This window comes from Mauremys reevesii, linkage group 26 (genome assembly GCF_016161935.1).
Source record: "Mauremys reevesii isolate NIE-2019 linkage group 26, ASM1616193v1, whole genome shotgun sequence".
Classification (NCBI taxonomy): domain Eukaryota; kingdom Metazoa; phylum Chordata; order Testudines; family Geoemydidae; genus Mauremys; species Mauremys reevesii.
In genome coordinates, this window is record NC_052648.1 from 3460569 (window position 1) to 3481998 (window position 21430).

The following is a 21430-nucleotide window of genomic DNA, read 5'->3' on the forward strand; positions in this document are numbered from 1 at the left end:
CACCAATTTACATCAGCTGAGGATCTGGCCCAAAGAGCAGAGCCGGCATGTGCCAATGCTTTTAATAATATTCATCCCCGTCAGATTACATTTTTATTTCGGTGACATTTCTAAATGGGATCGACTGTAGAACAATGTATGTTAGTAAATAATGATGTATTGACTAATTATCCCAATAAGGAACTGGACACTGACTGGCTGTAAGTGACAAACTGCTTCTTGGGTCAGCCCACGTGAGCTGTCCTAGCAGCCGCTTGGTTCTGGCACAGCTGGGATGTGTAACTCCCTGCGTCAAAGCTGAATTTCTAAGCAATATGTTGCCACTTGCTGTTCCGTTCTGTACAGGTCTTTTTACTGCATTCATCATGGTGGTATCTGAGCGCCTTCCAGGGGTGCCTGGAGCCACAGGACTAACATTTGCCATGTGTCTGTTCTCTCATTCTCTCTCACTTCCTTGTCACTTCTATTTAGCAAATGGGGCTTGAATAAGGAACTGGGTTTTGACTGGCTTTACATGACAAAATGCTTGTTGGTCACCCCTGCTGACACATCCCTGTGTCGTCAAGACTGTTCTGCAGGAGCAGGGCCACACCAGCCCCTGACCCGATGCTTTTCTCCTCAGTACTATGCTGGCATATGCCACACAACCACCCCACTTCCGTTTCGCAAATGGGGCTTGACTAAGGTTGAAGCTGGGTTTTGACTGGCTGTAGGTGACAAAATGCTTCTTGGACTGTAAGTGTCGCCCCTACAACCACCAGACTCTTCTGAAGGAGCTGGGGCAGGTCACTCCCTGACCCAAAGCCCATGTCACCAGCCTCTCTCCCCTCCTGCCCCCCACCCCACGGAGGAACCAGAGCAGCAAACAGGGTCGTTTCAGAAGGCGACGCACCCAAGAGTCCTAAAAGAGCTGGTCAAGGAGCTCTCCAGCCCACCAACGTTAATCTCTAATCAATCTTGGAATACCCAGGGCCAATGAGTCGGGGGGAAGCCGGTACAAATTACCAGGGCCTGGCGGTCCGGAAGGGGGCCTGGGGCCCAGCTTCCCCGGCCCTGTTTAGCCGGTCCACCCTTGCTGGGGGGCCTGAAAAATGTTTTTCACCAGGGCCCGAACCCGCTCTCGGTGGCCCTGAGAATACTGGGGAAATTCCAGAAGACGGGTAAGGTGCTAATGTTACCAATATTCAAAAAGGGCAAGCGGGATGACCTGGGTAACTATTGTTCTAAAATTCAATCACATTTATTATGTAACCTTACATTGATTAAATGTTATTTGGTCTTTGAATGTTGTCAAGGGCCAAAGCAGATGGGCCCAGCTCCTGCCGGGCTCCCTGACTCACCAGGCTGGTAGACAAGAAGTGAGTTTCCTGCTCCCGACTTGGGACTGAGAGTAGCCACATCCCCTGACTGGCTGCTGGCTTAGCAGCCCTACTCGCAAACCTGACGCCCAGATCGGTGTCTGCTCAACGCGTACCACGCCTGTCGCGCTACGTGCTCTGCTTCCAGTCCCTGCTCCAGCTTGGTTTCTGAACCTGCTCTGCCCCAGCCCCCCCTTCCACTCCGGATTCTGATTTCTGGATTCAATCCTCAGCGCCACCTCTGGTTCCGGCATTCGGCTTCTGTCCGTCCAGTACTGATCCCTCGGCTCATTCCTGGACTCTGCTCACCCTGGACCCAGCTCTAACTGGCAGCCCAAACTCTCATTTCAACCACTAAGCCTGACCACTGTGATAAAGTTCCTCCGCTACCTCGGTGGGTCCTGCGCTTATTGCTGGATTTTGCTAGCCTCAGAGAGCTTTCTGTGTTGGATCAGGAGTTGGGAGGTTTTGGGGGGAACCCGGGCCCACCCTCTACCCTGGGTTCCAGCCCAGGGCCCTGTGGACTGCAGCTGCCTAGAGTGCCTCCTGGAACAGCTACGTGACAGCTACAACTCCCTGGGCTACTTCCCCACGGCCTCCTCCCAACACCCTCTTTGTCCTCACCACAGGACCTTCCTCCTGGTGTCTGTTAACGCTTGTGCGCCTCAGTCCTCCAGCAGCACAGCCTCTCACTCCCAGCTCCTTACACACACCTCACTAACTGGAGTGACAGCCTTTTTATACCAGGTGTCCTGATTAGCCTTAATTAATTCTGGTAACTTCCCAATTGGCTACATGTGTCCTAATTAGCCTGCCTGCCTGAATTAGTTCTAGAAAGTTCCTGGGTGTTCTGGAATAGTCCCTGTTATCTTACCCAGGGAAAAGGGACCTGCTTAACCTGGAGCTAATGTATCTGCCTTTGACCACTCTCTTGTAGCCATCGGGCCTGACCCTGTCACACCACCCATGGCCTGGTTGGCTACAGATATGGAACTGGGAACTATAACTAAGGAACTAGGAATAAGGAACCAAGTTAGCCCAGTGCCTGAGTGGGAGTATGTATTCTGTGCTCCCAGGGGAGGCAACAGTCACCCAGACAGAAGGCTCACTCCTCCTGGAGACACACAGTCACATGTGCCTCTCTCAGGAGAGGACATCCAGACTGATCAACCTAACGCTGCTCCACTCCCAGTATGTGTGACCCAGGCTGTCTGCCTCCCTGAGGCAATAGTTTGGGACTGATCCAACAAGCTGATTAAAGGGGTGCTGGTGCCCTCAGCTGGAAATCTAGCCAGTTTTAAAGAGGGCTGGATGCAATCTCAGGTCCTACACCTGCCCTTCCCGTGCCAATTTCGGTGGGTTTTGCCACCACATTTTATTAATGTGTTAAATAACATTTCCAGTGTTGCCAACCCTCTCAGTATTTGGTGTTGGATTTTTTACTTATTTTTTTTTAAAAAGCTCCAGCTGCCGGAGTCCTGTGAGTACATGACGATCTCAACTTTCCTCAATAAAGAAAGAGGGGGGAAAAAAGTACATTTCTAGTCCTCATTTTAATTAATTAGCAGAGCACAGTAGCCCAAGTTGCACATTTCACATCCAACACCAGATCCCACAAGGGTGGGGGTGTTTGGCTGCAGGGGTTTCATTGATGTCCTCCCCTCCCCCCCCCCAGTTCCAGCAGCAGCATACACATACACTGCTACAGGAGATGAACAGACATGAGCCAGAATCTCCTCCTACTCCATTACTTTCTTCTTCTTTCTCTTTGACCCATTATTTATTATGTGTGTGCAGGGGAGCACCTGGGCCCCAATCACCACGACCCCCCCCCGTGTGCAGCAGACACAGAACAAAAAGATGCTCCCTCCTGGTCTGCTCTAGCTAGAGAGATTTGTTCTTCTCTGCTAATTCCTGTTCTTCGAAGGGACCCAGCTGCCAGCACTGAGCAGTGGGAGGCAGAGAGCAGAACAAAATGTCGAGAGGAAGGCTGGCCTAGTGGTTACAGCGGGGGTCAGCGCTCAGGGGACATGGATCCAAGTCCTGGCTGTGCCACTGATTTGCTCTGCAAGCCGGGGTAAGTCACATCATATCGGTGTGGCAGCTTCCCCAGCTGTAAAATGGGGATAGCCCAGCTATTCAGGGACTTATACAGAGGAAGATGGTAGAGGGGGAGGGAGCCATGGAGAACCCTCTCATCCAGAGCAGCATCATACAAGGACCAGGTGTCCATCGAAGGTGCAGAGAGAACAACCTCGGTCCCTTTCCATGAGTCTAAACTGCTCCAACAGCGACCCCTCGTGACGGGATTTCAGAGCTTGCCTGGCCTCTGACCACAGCACCAGCACCAGGCAGAGCTCCCCTGCCGTTCTCTGGGCTCCCGAACGTAGGCCGCATTTGGCCGTATATAATCCACGGTCTTGTCTCAGCATCACCAGGGCCCGGGTACCCAGGGCACACACTGAGGTCTGGTCTCCACTACAGACCCGTACTGGTGCAACTACATCAGTCACGGCTGAAATCCACCCCCGCCCCCGAGATGTAGTTATACCGAGCTAAGCCCCTTGCCGACAGAGCTGTGGAACTAGGGGGGCTGCTGCACCCCCTGGCTTGAAGTGGTTCCCATCATACACAGGGTTTACAGTTTGGTTCAATGGCTCCCACCCCCACTATACAAATTATATAGGTAAAAATCAGTCCCTCGCTAAAATGTGCCCCCTTTGGAGGTGTGGGGAAGGGGAGTTTGGCCAGGGAGTCTAATCACAGAGTTCTTGGGTAATGTGGGAGAGAAATTCTTTCAGCTACCATGGTGCTGGCTCCCATGTAAACACCTGGAGAACCAAAAGTCTGAGAACGGAAGAGAAGAGAGAGAGAGGGAGCAAGGAAAAGGAGAGAGAGAAGATGGTGGGAAAGGAGACGCAGGGCGGCCTAGCAGATATGGCGCTGGAAGGGGAGCTCTAGATTTCTAGCTTGGCCCCTAACCTGCTGGGTGAAGTCACTTCCCCTCTCTGCACCTGTTTCCTCTCCCAGCCGTTTGGCCATTTAGCCTGTCAGCTCTTTGGGGCCGGGACTGTCTCTTACTTTGTGTCCGTACAGCGCCTGGCACCCATCCGGTAGGGTGACCAGATAGCAAGTGTGAAAAATCAGAATGGGGGGGCCACAGGCGCCTATATAAGACAAAGCTGCGAATATCGGGACTGTCCCTATAAAATCAGGGCATCTGGTCACCCCACCGTTGGGGTCTCTAGGTGCTACCATCATACAAATACCAAGAGTCAAGAAAGTTTTCCTTGCTGGTCAGAAATTGAAACTGAGAAGAGGCTGAAGTGTTCAAACCCAAAGCCATCAATTCTGGAGAGAGCGTCGCCAACTTCTCTAGTGCGCAGAGAGGAACCCCAAGGCCTGAACAACGTCAGGAAGCGCACAGATTTTCCCACGGTTTCATTGCCCCTTCTTGCCAATGGGTGGCAGCAGAGTTCACCCAGAGCAGCGGGTCACACTTTTCTGATGGCGCCCCCCTTCTTTGTGTCTGCAGTAGTTTATGCAAACACACACACACACACACACACACACACACACACACACACAGGTATATCAACATGCAACTCTCACGCAGTATTACCAACCGCCAGGTGTTGATTCAAACAGCGCCAACGAGGCATTGTAATAACCGCAAGCCCCACACTGCGATGGTGGTCGATGCTGACAGTGAAATGTGCACAGCGGGTTGTAGCCAACGGATTCATGTACCGATGGCAAAGACTTTGTATGACGCTAGGCAAGCGTCACAGAAATCTGTCACAACGCACAGCGCCACTGACCGTCGAATGCACAGCACCACTCGAGGAGCTGATGTGTCTGGAGGAGTCGGCTTTGCCAGTTATGTCCTCCGCCCCCCCGCCAAAGCTTCTCATGCCCCCACCCCAAATACATTCTTTGCCCCCCAGTTTGAGACCCTCTGGCCTAAAGAGCCCAGCCCAGCCTAGCCCTGCCATCGGCGGGTTAATAATGCCAAGGGACTCCAACTTGGCACTTTTGTCTCCCGTGAGACCACTTTTAACTGCAGCAGATACCCAACCTAGCATCACTCCACAGGCAAATCCCCAGCCACAGGCAGACTCCTCATCTTGCTCCATGCAACTGGAGCCTTTCACCCACTCGACCCAATCCTTCAGTCCCTACTCAGGCAACCGACTGCAGTGCGCAGTTTGCCAGAGAACTGGAGGATCAAGCCCTTAAATTGCACTGACCGGGACCACGTCTCGGTTACGTTAGGGCAGGGGCTTACAGTGGGTGGAAAGGGCCCCTGAGAATACTCCTTGTGCTGGGAGTCTCCCTGCTCTGTGGCTGTTGTAGAATGGGACTAAGGGCTCTATCCCACCTCTGCTCCCAGCAGACAGAGCGGATGTGTGCGGCCCCAGAGCTCTGCCATGGTCGATGGGGGGCATGGGAAGCAGACCATAAGGTACAACAGCCCCGAGGCTGCTCTAGCATGCACCAGGGGTCAAGAAGTGCCTTGAACAACTCCATAACTCAGGGAGTGCAGAGATGGCTTAAAGCCACCTTAACAACACCCTGCAGCCCTGCCCCAAGCACAGGAACGGAGGAACTGAGACTCAAACCCACAATCCAGCCATACCGCGTCAGGCAACGTGAAACACGCATGCATACCAGCTGACTATTCCTCTCCCAGTAGTCACCCTAGAGCCTCACTATCCCAGAGACCCTCCTTCTGGGCAAGACCCAGTGTTGCAGCCCCTCTACCTCTCCCTCCTCCTCTGCCGGTCTGTGCAGTGACCTGGCTCTCCAGCCAGGTCACACTAAGAGTCCCACATCCAAACTCCAACTCTTCCAGGCTCAATCCTCTTCATCCCTCTCAAATGATCTGGTCGTCTTCCCTGACTCTCAGGGCTTCCTCTCTGCAGCCTCCTCTCCCAGGCCTGCCTTAGGAGTGGCCTGGTCCCCAACTGTCCTCACCCCTCAGGACTGTCCTAGGGCACAAGCTCCTTCCTGTAGGCCCCCCTGCGGTTCCTTTCCCAGAGAGCAGAAATCCTTAACTATCTCTCTCCTGGGTCTTCGCTCTCTCTTGCCCTACAAGTTTGGTTCTAATCCTTACTTACCTGCCTCCCCTCCAGGAGCCCCAGAATGGGTTAATTGGGCCCAATCCTGCAAGGTGTGGCTCGCCCTCTCCCCGCATTGCAGTCAGCAAGAATGGACCCAGGAAACTGTCATACTAGGTTGGCTCTGCCTCCTATCTCTGATAGCGGCAAGTACCAAGAGGCTTTAGAGGAAGGTGCAAGAACCCTGCTGCTGCAGGATTACCTGCCCAGGGACTTACCTGCTGAGTGACCACAGTCAGAATTTCCTTATGCCATGAAGCATGAGGGTTTAAATCCCTCCCTCGGTTATTTCTAACATTTACTATTGTAACCCTGGATTTTCTGTACCAGCGTCTCTAATCCCTCTTTTAATATGGCTAAACTCTTGGCTTTAATGGCATAGCACGGCAACGAGTTCCACAGGCTAACTGTGCCTGACGGCATGCGCATGGTAGCCAGGCAGCACCTCTCAGGACCTGCTCACATAGCTAGGCCCTCGCTCAGCCACTCAGCAGGTGCAGTTAGACAAAGATTTTGCAAGATAATCTGATGTGTTAGGTGCCATAAAACACGCTGCTTCTAGGAAACCGGGGGGGGGGGGGAGGACGGAGGGAGGTTGGTACTGTGATTATGGCACTGGGCTGTGCTGCAGGGGAGGGTTAATATTCATTTGTGTTACTGTAGCACCTAGGAGCCCTAGTTGTGGACCAGGACCCCCCTGTTGTAGGTGCTGTACAAGCACAGAACAAAAAGACAGTCCCTGCCCAAAGATTTGATTCCCTTCTCTGCCACTGACGTTCTCTGTGACCTTGGGAAAGTCACTTAATCTCCCTGGGCCTGAGTTCCCATCCGTAAACTGGGGGTTATACAAATAAAGCTTGTAAGGCACTCTGGCACTAGGGGCCAGGTAAGTATAATAAATAGGGGGATGTTCAAAAGCACAAAGGGTGATTTGGTGCCTGACTCCCATTGAAACGGAGCGGGAGTTGGGGCGTAATTCTCCTTTGTGTCTTTGAAAATTTCCCCTATAATCTCTCCTGGCTTCAGTTCCTATCTGGAAAACGGGGCTAATGAAACCCTCAGGGAAAGCTCATCTCAAAGAGCCAGAGAGAGATCCGGCCCCCCTGAAAACAGTGATCACAACCCTTTTTTTTCCCTCCCCACTTAAAAAAAGAAAAGTCAAACCTCTAAAAGCAAAACAAGAAAAGAGGAATCGAGCTGCTTTTGTCTCTCTTTCTGCACATTTGCCTTTTCCTGTGAAGTGTTTGCAGGTTAGCCTGACACGCCAATCAGGAAATTAGTTTGCATCACATGCTTCAGCCCTGACAGTTAAGCAGCGAGCTAATGTGGTTGAACTGTTAAGGGAGTCGCGCCTGAGCTGGGCAGGCTGCAGCTACACAAGGCATCTACGCAAGGCTTGAGATCAAGCCGTGGTGGATGGAAATAGAGAGAAAGAGAAAGTGAACCCCAGCTGGGAGCTAAGAGACCGGGGATCGGCTGGGGTGGGACGCGAGGAAGACCTTGTTCTACCTTTGGGAAAGATGTTTTCAAGGAAGAAACGCGAGTTAATGAAAACTCCCTCAATATCTAAGAAGACCAGGGCAGGAAGCCCCATACCGCAAACCCCATCGGTAAGTAACACTGCATCCTCTTTCCTCTGATCAATGCAAATGTGAACAGCTACGATGCAATGGGAGGCAGAGTGGCTCTGAAAATTACCAACCTTTAGGGCAGCAGTGGGAGGAAGAGGAGGGGGGGAAAGATACCTGAGGCAACAGTTTCTCTGTTTAGAAGTTGGCTTTGAAAAGGAGAGAAGATGTGATTAAATGAGAGGGGGGGATCGGATGGAAGGATGAGAGAAATTCAGCAGCAGCAGCAGCGATTGGGAGTGAAGTGAGGGAAATGATTATTAATGGGCGAGTCGGGTAGGATTTGGCATTCGCATCTATGGAAGGCAACTTTGCAAAGCGGCTGAGCCAGGTGGGACAGCAGGAATGAGATCAAAGCCGGAGAAGGAGGAAGACAGGAGCTCGCTTTTATTTCCATTATAGAGCACAGAAATCAGAGGTTGGGGGAGGCTATCTGGGGTCAGCTAGGCCCAGCTCTGGAAGGAGGGAGCAAAGGGGGGACGGACAGGAGCGTGTGGATGTTTTTTAAACGAGCTACATGGGGTTCTAAAGCAGGCAAAAAGGGAAGCTCCCAGCTTCATCTTCCTGCTGCTTTGGAAACAGCTGTGGTTGAGACACACACCCTGACCCACCTCAGCCCCTCCTTAGCAACAGACTCAATTTAAAATATAGATTCTCTGAAGAAGGAATCGGGGTGGGTCCCAAAGCCGCCGAAAACCATCCAGCAGCTTCTTAAAGGGCAGTGGCTGCGTTTGCTCCTCCTTCCCCATCCTTCTTTCCGGGCCAGTTCTTGGGGGTTTGTGGATGGGTCCGGCCTGTAGGCCCCTTGTGTGTAAGACCAGAGGATGCTGAGCAAACGCGCAGCTGGCAAGAGCAGCTACAGCCCGTACTCTGTAGGGCTCAGGAGAATGGCGAAGAAACACGGCTCACGTGAGCATGCCCTGGACTCCTTCTCCTACAGACCAAAGGTGTGGCTGAAGGTAGGTGGGAACCCAGGGTCAAATTCTGCCTTCTGCTTCTGTCCATGCAACTCCACCCAGGGGGCAAAGAGGGAAACAGTAGACTCCAGCCCCATGATTTCAGCTAGAACCCCTCCAGCCTCCTAGCCAAGCCTGTGCAGCATAAGAAAGCTGCCACCAGACAGGGAACATATCACCCTGCAGTTGCCAAAGCAAGAGAGTTGAGAGCCCACGGAGCCAATGGCTTGTAACGTCAGAGGGGGCTGCATGGTGTTATCACGTCTCACTCCTGGCTAGAGGTTCACGGGGGTCTGGAGATTCCTCTTGGCTCAGTTTGCCTGTCGTTTATCCTTCTGGGATCTTGGAACCCACAGTCACCGCTAGCCTCCTGGGGGTTCATTTCTCAATTTTTTGTCTCTAATTGAGCCTCGTGCGAAGGCCGGTGCCAGGGTTTGAGAGTGAAGGGCCCTATTTATTCACTGAGCAGCCAGAGCAAAGGCAGTAGAAGCTTCCTCACAGTCCTGCCCTGGAGGGACCATCTCTAGGAGAGAGGCGAGGCCAGCCCCCAGCTCATCCAGTTCCTGGGCTCATGGCTGACACTGCCACCACGAGGCCCAGTCGCTGCCAGCTGGGGTGGGTTTTGTCACGCTTGCTGAGAACTGGGCTGAGACCCACCAGACTCATTTCACGCACAGGCTGCCGAACAGCCGTCTGATAGGAACTACTGAAAGCGGCATGGATCTGAATCACTGGCTTAGAGGTGGAAGACACCACCAAGTCCCTGAGCCATGCAGTCCCTTATGGTGTGGCTCTAGGAAGTCCTTGATCAGACAATGGTCTCATGGGCTCTCCTAGGTAACTCCTGCTTTCTTTTTGTGTTGTGCTAAATAATGCGCCTTGGGCCAGAGAGAAGGCATTGTCAGCTAGGCTGGCTGGTCTTTTCCTTTCTGTAATTGAAACTGTTTCTGTTATCAGCCATGGTTTCTGATGCAACTCTACCCACAAACCAGACATGATTGGCACGGAGTGGCTCAGGGGTCTCCAGTCCACGGGAATGCCCTCCTATGACTTCTATGTTTATTCCAGCCTTCTCCTGTCACTGGCTTTGAAAGACCAGGTGTCTTCCCAGTACAGATACGCTGATGGGGCATTTCACATGCAAAACCTGTAGAATAGGAAATGCCAGATAAAAGACGTAAGGGAAGAACTCAAAGTTGTCCCTGGCCCATCACAAGCTCTTCCTCCAGCAGCTACACACAATACGACTGAGTCGTCCTGAATTTGACCTGAAATCCCCCGTGGGAAGCCAACAAATCTTCTTTGAGTTGGGAAAGGAAAAGTTCCCGTGGGGATCAGGATGTTGAACCATCGTGGGGTGACACTGTGCCACAATGTCATGTCGTGTTACATCCCAGCATGATGTCTTCATCACAGTGTGAGATCACGGCACATCACCTAAGGGGGACACCCTAGCCTGGAGGCAGTGTCTGTCCTCTTGCACCCCTAGCTGTGCCCGGGTGTTTGGAGAACACAGTGTGAACTCTCGGCTTCTCCATTATCTCCTGGCTTTGGTCAGTTTGCACCAGCCATACCTTTTACCGGCATTTGTGCATGATTAGGATACAGTGTCACACGCTCTGGATCCTAGGCCAGACCCAAAGCCAAGGCGGAGGAAAGTTCTCCAAATCCATGGACAGAATAACCTGCTCTAAGTCGACTTTGGCACTGGGCATCCAGTGGAACCTCGTGTGACATACAATGGCCTATTGTCAATCTACCCGGTAGAGGACAACCCGATATAACGTGGCATAGGGCGGTTAACACTGTAATTCCACATGGCAAAAGGGGCCACGGTGCAGAGAGACACCAGAAGACAGCGGAGGAGAGATGAGCAGTAACTGATATAAGCCAGGCAGCCAGCAGGGACATAGAAGAAACCAGCTCATAGTGATCAGAGAGAAAAGTTTGTGGTTTCTGAGTTGATGACTGATGCTTGTGAAAGGTCCCGCATCAAGGGCTGTTTACGTGTTGAAAGCCTTGGGGGAAGGTCTTAGGCAATTGAGACTGTTAAGGCCACATCATATTTTCACCCCTATGGGACTCTGCTTCTTGAGTTGGGTGTTTCCAGTGGTGCAAGGACCGAGGTGATAAAACTCCGTGCCTGGCTGTCGCTGTGTGGTACAGAGCAGCGGATCAAGGGCGCGAGTGGATCAGTATCTCAGGGTCTGGCCTAGTGGCACTCTATGAACCTAGAACTCTTTGGAACCTCATCCCAGTTTGGGCAGCACCTCCAGAAGGGAGATGCTGGGACGGATAGCGAGCTAAATGATAGCCGGTGTTTCTACCATGCTTCCTACAGCGCCTCCTGCTGGGAGGGCTGGATCAGGAACAGCAAGGCTTTCGCAACTTGTTAAGCCAGTGATGCTCAGAGTATGGCTTGTAAGCTGCAAGTGACTCTTTAATGTGTCTCTGTGCTGCAAGTGATATTAAAACACAGCAAGATTTAATTAACCAATCTAAAGTTATTAACCGATCAGGATGCTTTTACGATGTTATTAACCAATTAAGTTAACTTATTTGCTGTGAGACTAATATATATAAATATTTCCCTGCCATACTGTCTAAATAGGAATAGCATGATAGACAATGAAACACGAAATTCACACTCCTGTGTCTCTTTCGGGTCATGCTGATCGCTGATTTGGTTCCTGAACTCCTGAGATCTGAGTAGACTTGTATTAGTGCTAGTGGGATCATGACTGTCTTGTTCCAAGAATTCTCCAATCATTTTGCTGTATCGAAATCATAATTCATCTTTGTTCAGTCATTTTGTGGTTCACGGGGGGTCTACCCCCACTGTTGACCTGAATTCTTACTGATGTCAGCAGGAGTTCCATGCACAGGGACAAAGAATGTAGCTTGTATAGCTCTGAGTGGTGAATCATTTAAACCTGCCAACTTTTATTCGCAGTTCAGTCATTTTCCTCTCCCCAGCTGGGTCACCCACTGTCTTCATCTTCAGAGATTGTCCCTCCATTTCCGGGAGGAAATGTTCCTTCGATTCCTTAAACCTTTTCTTGTTACAAAATGCAAACTCTGTAGCCACCTTAATTGATGATAAGACCGTGATCTCATTTACCCTGGTGAAAATGCAGAAACCCCTCTGGTTTCAGTGTAGGAGTTACACCAGGGTTGCTAGAATCAGAATCTGGCCCATTAACTCATTAAATCTCATAGCCTCCTTGTAAAAGGTTCCTAAATGGAGAAACCGAGGCACAGAGAGATTAAGTGACTTGCTCAAGGTCACAAAGAAAGTCAGCGGCAGAGCTAGGAGGTCCTGACTCCCAGTGCCCTTCTGTAACAACTACCCATAGTCCAATCTCAGGGCTAGGGATAAAACCCAGGAGTCCTGTCGCCCAGCCCTCCCCTGGGCTTTACCCACTAGACCCCACTCCTCTTCTAGAGTTTGAGCTAGAACCCAGAAGTCCTGGCTCCCTGTCCCCTGTTCTCACCCCTCCCTTAATTAAGACGAAGGTTCATAAGTGTGAGGACCGCCTTGGTAACGCCTGTGGGACTGGTTCCTCCCCACTGGCTCTGGGAGGGTTGGAAGCACCTTCCCCCTGGCCCGTTACACCCTCACGCATGTCCTTGTCCCATCAGGAGCTGCCACGGAAGGATTGCCTGGAAGCGTCGAATTCCAGCCTGGTGGACCTGTCCATGTCCAGTGCCAAGCTCAGCAGTAGCCCCAGCACAGTGGGGACACTGAAGCGCCCCACCAGCCTGAGCCGGCATGCCAGCGCTGCTGGCTTCCCTCTGTCCCCGGCGGGCCCACGGGGCATCGCCAAGGGACAGAAGACCCCCGCCTCTTACAGCCCCATCGAGAGCGGGGAGGGGACTTTCATTGACGTGGAGGACATCTCGCAGCTCCTGGCCGACGTGGCCCGGTTTGCCGAGGGTTTGGAGAAGCTGAGAGACGTGGTCCTCAGAGACGGTAAGTGCCCACGACCACCTGCTCCCAGAGGGGCCTGCGGAACGTAAAGGCCTGAACAGGGGTTTCCATCGTGTCTGGTAAAGAATGGGGCAGGGTAAGGGGGGATAGAACGGAAGGCCCCGGGAAGCTCCCTGGCTCTGAAAGGGACCCTTGTGTCCTGCAATGCCCCCCCTGCTGCAGGCAGGCCAACAGGAGGCAGCCTAAGGCAGAGAAATAGCCTGGAGCTGTGGATTTTCAGCCACGGCCTCTGATTTCTGGATGTTCCCATTTTGGGATGCTTGATTTGAGCCACCCTGGGACAGATTTCCCAGAGGTGCTGGGCACTGGCCGCACCCAGGGACCTCACTTGGCACTAAGCCCCTCGGACAATAAGGCCCAGGACTGAGAATGTCCCCCTCAAAATCAGAGGCGGCTTTGAAAAGCAGGGCCTCACCCTGTTTGCACGGGGGGCTGGCAGAGGGGACACTGGCTGATTTGTCTTTGGCAACAAGACCCCTGCAGCCAGCACTTACCCATCCCATAGAAACAGGCCCATGGGTTTGGTGGCCTGGTGCATGCATTGGGGCTGATCCATGCCATGCTCTGGCCTCCTGGATCCAACGTCAGCACTGGTCTTGTGCTCTGCTGCTCCCTGCGCCAGTCACACAGCTATGAATCACCCCCATGGGTCACAGCTGCCTGTGGTTGACGCGCTGGAAATGCCCGACCCCTCCCTCCCAGACGCCTGAGCTCGATTCACCCTCCTGAGTGCTGGGGATTGAGGAAGAAGATTCTGCAGGGTGGGAGAAGATGGGCTGTTTGCAGTGCCTGGGCATCAAACCCTCTGTGAGTCCCTGTGCTCACAGGGGATAATGTCAAAGAAATAATCCTGATGAGATCTCGCCTCCTTGGTGCCAGGCAGCCTGCCTGCCGACACTGCCTCTCCCCCTCAAACCTGGGCAATCCCACGCAGGCATGCCAGTGCTGTCGAGTCTGTGCATGGCACTGGGAAGCAGGAGCTCTGGCATTCTAGTCCTGGCTCTGACACTGAGCCCCCGAACACGCCACTCTCCTGCTCTGGGACTCAGTTTCCTCAGTAATATTTACTCCCTTACCTACTTCCCATGCGTGTTGTGAGGCTTAACGGCCGTAAGAGACTTTGGAAATGGAAAGGGTTATCCGGGTGCTACTTAATATTATCCCTGTTCCAGACTTGGGAGATCCCAAAGCACTTGACAAAAGTTAGAAACTGATCACACCGAGCTAGGGACAAAATACTGCTCTCCACCCTGTGCCGAGAGAGGTGCTGGACTAGCAAGGCAGGCTGGGAGCCAGCAGCTGCCGAGTTCTGATTTCTAGCTCTTCTCTGATCCCTGCTGCACCTTGTGTCATCATGTAGCCCTGTGCAAAGGGGCCATAAGATGTTCCCAGAGCAGAGTTCTCCGCTCCCTCACACTGGTGGGAAGGTGAAACAACCCCACCCGGGCCTGATTCTCCTCTCACAGACGTCAGCATAAACCAGGAGCAATTCCACTGAACGGAGTGGAACGACCCGGCCGGAAAGCTGGGGCGAGGAGAATCAGAAGCACTTGCAGCAAAATGGGGGTGACACTGACCCACCTCCTGGGGTTCATGTTTGGCTCAATGAACCCCAACTCCATAGTGCTAACTGGGAAGGTATCCTGGACTCATCCCACACAGAGAACTCCCAGCTTCTCAGCTGCTGTCAATCAGCCCAGCCCCACTGAAATCAGTGGAGTCTCATCCCTACCTGTGCTCAGGCGTGTCATGTGAGCCAAGCTCCACAGGGGGGATTGGGCTGGAGGAACTGTGTCCCAGCAGTGCAGCACAGCCAGGGGCCCCGGGATGTGTGATTTTTAATCTCCTGGGAATGCCCCTCAGCTGCTCTCCCTAGCCAGCTGCACTGGTTCTGCTAGCAACTGTGCTCATCTAATCTCCAGAGACCGTGTCACTCCTCAGTGGAATGCAGCCACCTCTGGGGTGGAGGGGACACATGCACGCTGGCCCCAACAGAGTGGGGGAGGCGGAGCAGTGTCTGGGGCAGCTGTGAAGAGGAGAAGGGGGGAGGGAGCAGAGAGCAAACAGGCTAGAGAAGCAGCAGGCAGGGTCAGGCAGCACCTGCAGCTAAGAGTGGTGATGGGCAAAGGAAGGGGAAGGGAAGGGTGGCGAAAGTGCTCCCCCTCCCCCGCACTGGCCAGTCCGTGGCACTGATTGGACACCTGCCTCCAAAGATGCATGGCTATAGGGGAGAGAGAGGGGTGGCGTCACAGGAGAAAAAGGCCGAGCATGGGGGTGATTCCATAGGGATCGGACAGCAGCATGCTGGGAGGCGGTGGTCACCCAGGGTGGGAGAGCGGAAAGCCAGTGCCTGCAGCGCCCTGGGGGGGCTTCGCTCAGGAACTGGGCTCGACCTCCCCATGGTGGCCATGCAACTGCTTTGATCCAGCCTTTCCTCGTGGCCCTGGAGCAGAGCAGTGGCAGCTGCCACGCGAGGCGAGGAAGAGGGGTAAGAGGCTGAGCAGGGGAGGGGGATCTGGGACAGGATAACACGACTTCCTGCCTGCAAGCTATTTTCATCTGCCTGCCTTTCCTGTTTACTGCAGCGCCAGCGATGGCTGGTGGCACCGAGATAAAGCCCTTGGAGTGGCATTGGGCACATTCCTCGCCTCTCCCCGAGCCCCAGGCGCCCCTGGGAACGAACCTGGGTTCCCAAAGGCCACTGAAAGCGGCTCTTTTCTTTACCAGGAAGCCAGGCTGGGGGCGGGAAGTGGCCCTGCAGTCTCTGCCCTGTCCCTTTAAGAGGCTTCTCTCTCTGTAGGAGACAAAGGAAACTGTATATTTCCCGCACCCCTGGCTAGGGTGGGGCCCAGCTGGGGGTCACATGATGACTTGTTTTTTCGCTGCCAGCCATGCAAACATGTTGACGCGGTCCCTGTTCCAGTGGAAAACACCAGCGCGAGGCCCCAGTGTGGAACGTGGGGCGGGAAGGGGCGCAGTGACCCACGACTCCATTCCGAAATGGGTGGGGAGGAACCTTGGGCCCAGGTCTCTCGCACTGAGGTTTGAGTTTAGACCCCGCATCCAGATGAAAGTCCACCTTGGAGTGTGGCTCACCTTGCATCCCCTGCTCGGCCAGCCCTGCGCGGTCCTGGTCGCAGCCGAATAAGGTTGCTTAGGGCACTGGGACCCTGGCATGGTGGTTAGCGTGGGAGCCTGGTTCTGCATTGGGTCAGTGGGAGAAAAAAAATCCATGGGCCAAACTCCATGGAGCGGCACCAGTTTATACCAGCTGTGAATGTGACCTGTTAGGCTATCGGGCGGGGGGAGAGGGGATGGGAGGCGAAGGTTAAGTAGCTTTTGCAGAGTTAGTCAAAAACTGGGATTTCCATTCTGCAAGAAATGCCAACATTTGGGGGGAGGGGAAATTGTTCTGAAGCAGAATGTCATTTCAAAATTTCCGCCAACCCCCCCCCCAATTGTTTTGGGTCAATCGAGCTGTTTTGGTTGGATTTGGACTTCTAATTTTTTTTAATCATCTAAAATAGACTCCTCGATGGAAAAACCGTTTCAAAACGAAAATGTCAAAATGCTTCGTTTTGATTCCCCCACCCCGGGCAATGAAATTGAGTGGAAATTGACGCGTTCCCGCCAAAAAGTTTGATTTCAACAAAGCGGGAACATATTCTGGGAGGAGATTTTCAACCAGCTCTAAAGCCACATGAGGTGGGGAAGGAAGGGAGAAAGACCGGGCTCAGGGGGACACCGTGTGGGTTCTGGAGGAAGACTGAAGCTGTTGAGACAGGAACTGTGTGTGCATGAAGGGATGCAGCAATGGTTGTAGGCGATTGCACCATTTTGGTGGGTCCAGCTTTCCATTACGTCTCTTCGTCCATCCCTGCTCAGCTGTGACACAGATCCCAGTCCTGTCCCTGCCCCCAGCCCCACATGGCCTCTCTGCCTTCCATTCCGGATACAGCCTGGAAACGTAAGAGGCGGCAGAGAATGCATAGGAAATCCCTTCCACCCTGACGCTGACATAGGGGGCTGGGATGCAGGGTTTGCCCAGTCACAGCAGGCTCCCTCTCTCCCCTCCCTGCTCTTGTGGATTTCTCTCCAAAGAAGGCTTCACCCTCCAGTCCCAGAGTCACAGACGCTGGGCTTAGTCTCTGGGCATGGCAGTGCTGAGCTCACCCCACCTCCTAGCATCCAGGATTGGATTAAAGGGATCAGCCACTCTAGACCTCACACCCCTTCCTTTCCTCCCTTGTTTGAGGGCTGCTTCCCTACCTCCTAGCAGTGCCGTTCACTCTGGGGCAATGCAGCCATCCCACGCCCGTGGCAACGCAGCTTAGAGTGCCCCGCGTAGGCCCATGTTCTCGCCGGGGACAAATTCTGCTCTCAGTTGCACCTGTAGAAACCAGAGTGAGGTCAGTGGCATTCCTTTGGGTTTACACTGATGTAGCAGAGCAAAATCTCAGTGCAGCGAGCAGGCTGATAACAGGAACAATACTGCTCACATATCACTTCGTCCAGGGATCTTAGAGCACTGTATGAACATTAGTGAATGCTCCCAGCACCCATGTAAGGTAGAAAAGCATGAATCATCCCGTGTTACAGATGGGGAAACTGAGGCACAGAGACGGGACAATGACTTGCTCAAAGTCTTGCAGTTGCAGAACTGGGGAAGGAACCCAGGAATCCTGACTCCCAGCCCCCGCTGCTCTAATCAAACTACATTCCACAGCAGTGAATGGAACGCAGGATTTCTGCTCTAACCACTAGATCAGCTCACATTCCCGTCGGAGCTGGGAAGAGAGCCTGTCACTCGCTCTACACCTCTGTGCTTGGCATCTGAAGGAAAAGCAATGTGTATATGTTTTCCCCTGGCCATGCTGATAGCTTCTGGCACCCCGGGGCAGAATTCTACTGCACCGTCTCAGTCTGTGATCACACACAGGGCTGATGGGGCAGAAACAAGGGATGCTGGTGGGCGGCTTTATCTGGAGAGTCGCAGAAGGGGCTGGTTTCCTGGGGAAGCTCCCAATATCCAACTTCCTTTCCTGCCAGTAAACAAACTTCCCAAGGACCCTGGAGCCAGTTCCCGTGCTCACTCAAAGAGTGAGCTGGGGTGTGCGTAGGGAGAGCAGCCCGCTTATTTGCTGCATCTCCGATGGTGGCTGAGAAAATCCACCCAGCAATCATCCTAAATTATAGCAATAATGGAAATTTGGCTGAGCAGGGAGGAGGCAACAAGAACCCACTGGGTCCCTCCGGGCTGCGTGGCAGGGAGTTCACATCCGGGCAGGGAATGAAAGGAAAGGAAATGAGGAGGAAATTCTCAAACTGCTTTCAAGGGAAACCGCCACCGAGGAAAAATCACTGGGGTCAAACGCCTCCCATCTCCCTCCTGTCACACCACAGCCTGAAATAAACTCCCAGGGCCTGATTCTCCGTTGTCATGCACCTGGGGTGTAAACACATCATGGCAAAGTGGGTGGCCAATGCTTTCAATGCCAGACTAGGAGCATTTAATGTCCGCTTTGCACAGGTGTGAATGACTGTGCAGGGTCAGATCCACAGACATGGGTTGTGTCAGCCAGACCCTCCCTCCTGGCAGGAATCTGTGCCTTGGGATACTGCGAATGACTGATGGAGACAGTCAAGACTTTCTCCATCTCCACCTACTACTGCAGTCTTGTTCCCTCTGGTCCATTCTCCTGGGCTGGGGTGGTTCAGAGCAACCCAAGCAATGGAGGGTTCCCCACACTTCCCCATAGGGGCAGATCCACCTCTTTGGAGTCTATTTTTGTGACAGTCACCTGAACTTTCCCTTGGCTCAATTTCTTCTCATCACTCTGCCTTTCGTTTCCCCTGTGGGGCTGGTAGAGAGGCTGCTACTAGCTAGCAATGCAGTTAGTCCGTATATGCTCCTCTATAGCACTTTTCATCTATAGGTCCCAAAGCAAGTCAGTATCTTGAACCTATTTGAAACTGAGGCAGAGGGAGGGGATGTGACCTGCCCACAGTCAGTCAGTGGCTCAGCTGGGACTAGAACCCAGGTCCCCTGTGCCCCAGTCCAGTGGTCGATCCACTAGGCCACAATGCTGCCACCAGGCATTTAGCGCTAGTGCAGTGTGAGGCTGAACCAGCCTGGCGAGGGAGTCAGTGCGAAGAACAATGCTGTATGCGCCTCTCATGCTTTCCATCCACAGGTCTTACAGCATTGTCCAAAAGTTAGTATTGTTCCCGGTTTTTCAGATGGGGAAACTGAGGCACGGAGCAGTTAAGTGACTTGCTCAAGGTTACTCCGAGAGTCAGTGCTGGAATTCAGGGGCCAGATCCTCAGCTGGTGCAAATCGGTGCAGCTTCATTGACGTCAGCAGGGCTATGCTGATTTCTTGTATGCCCCCCATCACCCTAATAGCTGAGCTCTGCCCGATTTCCAGGCGCCAACCACTAACCCACAGGCTCACTGTGCGAGAAGCTAGAGGGTTCGTCCCTCGTGGAGTTCCCAGTGCTATTCTGAAGGCTCTTTATTCATCTCATCCCAGCACCCAAACTAAAATTCACCCCGACACACACATTCTCCCCAAGACAGCCAGCCGCTGAGCGTTACCAGACAGACAAGACTCATTTAACAAGCAGGGCACTCCCTGAAATCTCCTTGATCCTGCCGTATTGTCTTTCCTCTTCCTTAGGATGCTGCTCTGGCCTCAGGCCTTTAAACCCAGCCAGGGCTGGAGTGGGTAGGGCCTGCCTTGGGAAGGACAGTTCTCAGGGAGGAGGGAAGATGCGTGATCAAACTGAGGCAGAAACAGGAAGCTGAAGGGGTGGGTTTTAATGGGCTTGGAGATCAGTTGGCTGGGACGGGGGCTTTGAATAGAATCATAGAGTCATAGACCTGGAAGGGACCTCGAGAGGTATCTTGTCCAGTCCCCTGCACTCACAGCAGGACTAAGTATTATCTAGACCAGGGATTGGCAACCTTTGGCATGCGACTCGCCAGGGTAAGCACCCTGGCGGGCCGGGCTGGTTTGTTTACCTTCCACGCCCGCAGGTTCGGCCGATCGTGGCTCCCACTGGCCGCGGTTCGTCGCTCCAGGCCAATGGGGGCGGTGGGAAGTGGCGTGGGACGAGGGACTTACTGGCCGCCGCTTCCTGCAGCCCCCATTGGCCTGGAGCGACGAACCACGGCCAGTGGGAGCCATGATCGGCCGAGCCTGTGGACGTGGCTGGTAAACAAACCGGCCCGGCCCGCCAGGGTGCTTACCAGAGGTTGCCGATCCGTGATCTAGACCATCCCTGGCAGGTCTTTGTCCAACCTGCTCTTAAAAATCCCCAATGAAGGATATTCCACAACCTCCCTGGGCAATTTATTCCAGTGCGTAACCACCGGAATAAATTGCCTAGGGAGACAATGATGGGTTGGTATGTAACGAGGGAGACTCACAATCCCGCGCACCCACGGTAGCTGCTGCTGGCCGCTAGAGAAGGACGCCACCTGGAAGCGCCATCTGTCTGTTGAGCAGAGGGATCTTCTGTCCTGTCTTGGCCGGGACAGTCCCCTTTTTTTAGCCCTGTCCCAGCCATCCTTTTTGGGCAACAGTGGGCATTTGGCAAGAGCAAACGGGACAAATGGCTACTTTTGTCAAAAATGTGGGGTGCAAAGGAGCCTGCGGCAGGGCGAGCAGTGATGCCAGCCCCATGCGGGGGGGGGGGGGGGAGGCAGGGCTCAGGTGAGCAGTGACGCCAGCCCCAGCCTTCGGGATATATGGTCACCCTAGTTGAGCATGAATGTGCCTGTTCCAACAGGGAGTGAGATGCGTTGGCTGGGAGAGTCTAGGCAGCCTTCCCTAAGGGGGGGATATTGGTACCGTCCCATCAGCACAGTGGAACCCCCTCCTGGAACAGGAGCCTGTGCTGATTCCTGTCTTGGGGTGACTGACAGGTGCTGAGCAGTCCAAGAGAGGGAGGAGGCTGGGAGAAGATACGGGCAGGCCAGAGGCCCCAGCAGGGGCTTCCTGGGCAGGAATACTCTGGGCAGGCTGGAGACACTGGTGGGGAAGCCACCAGTAGAGAGATTGGAGGCCGTGATGTGACACAGAGCACCCCAGAGCCCCAGCAGGCACCAGGCCCTCGAGCACAGAGTACAGCTGGCTCCTTCCAAAGGTCCCATGGGATTAATCAGCCAGGAAAGGGGGTGTTCCCCCTGCCCTCCCACCACCCTGAGCAGACTGATCAAGATGAGCTGGGTGGAACGTGTTAGACTTCAGTTCAGATGGGGTGGCTCATCAGTGACATGAGTTCGGTAGGTTTCAGCCTCTCTTGCTCTCATAAAACCATTGCACAACTGGAAATGTCTGCTTAGAAGTAACTCCACACTGCGACAATGGGT

General features: G+C 53.5%; 1 protein-coding gene across 2 annotated transcripts in view; it reads left to right on the top strand.

Annotated features, from left to right (window-relative positions):
- The first annotated feature begins 7789 nt into the window (after positions 1 to 7789).
- The window catches only part of ARHGAP45 (Rho GTPase activating protein 45), a 44025-nt gene continuing 30384 nt past the window's right edge, over positions 7790 to 21430 (top strand). Inside the window, exons 1-2 of one of the 2 annotated variants that reach the window (XM_039515605.1) lie at positions 7790 to 8088; positions 12705 to 13035. In XM_039515605.1, the coding sequence (XP_039371539.1) occupies positions 7999 to 8088; positions 12705 to 13035 (421 nt within the window). In that variant the 5' untranslated portion in view covers positions 7790 to 7998. Of the gene's footprint in view, positions 8089 to 8930; positions 9066 to 12704; positions 13036 to 21430 lie in introns of those variants that run through there. The other variant, XM_039515604.1, reaches the window with a different exon arrangement.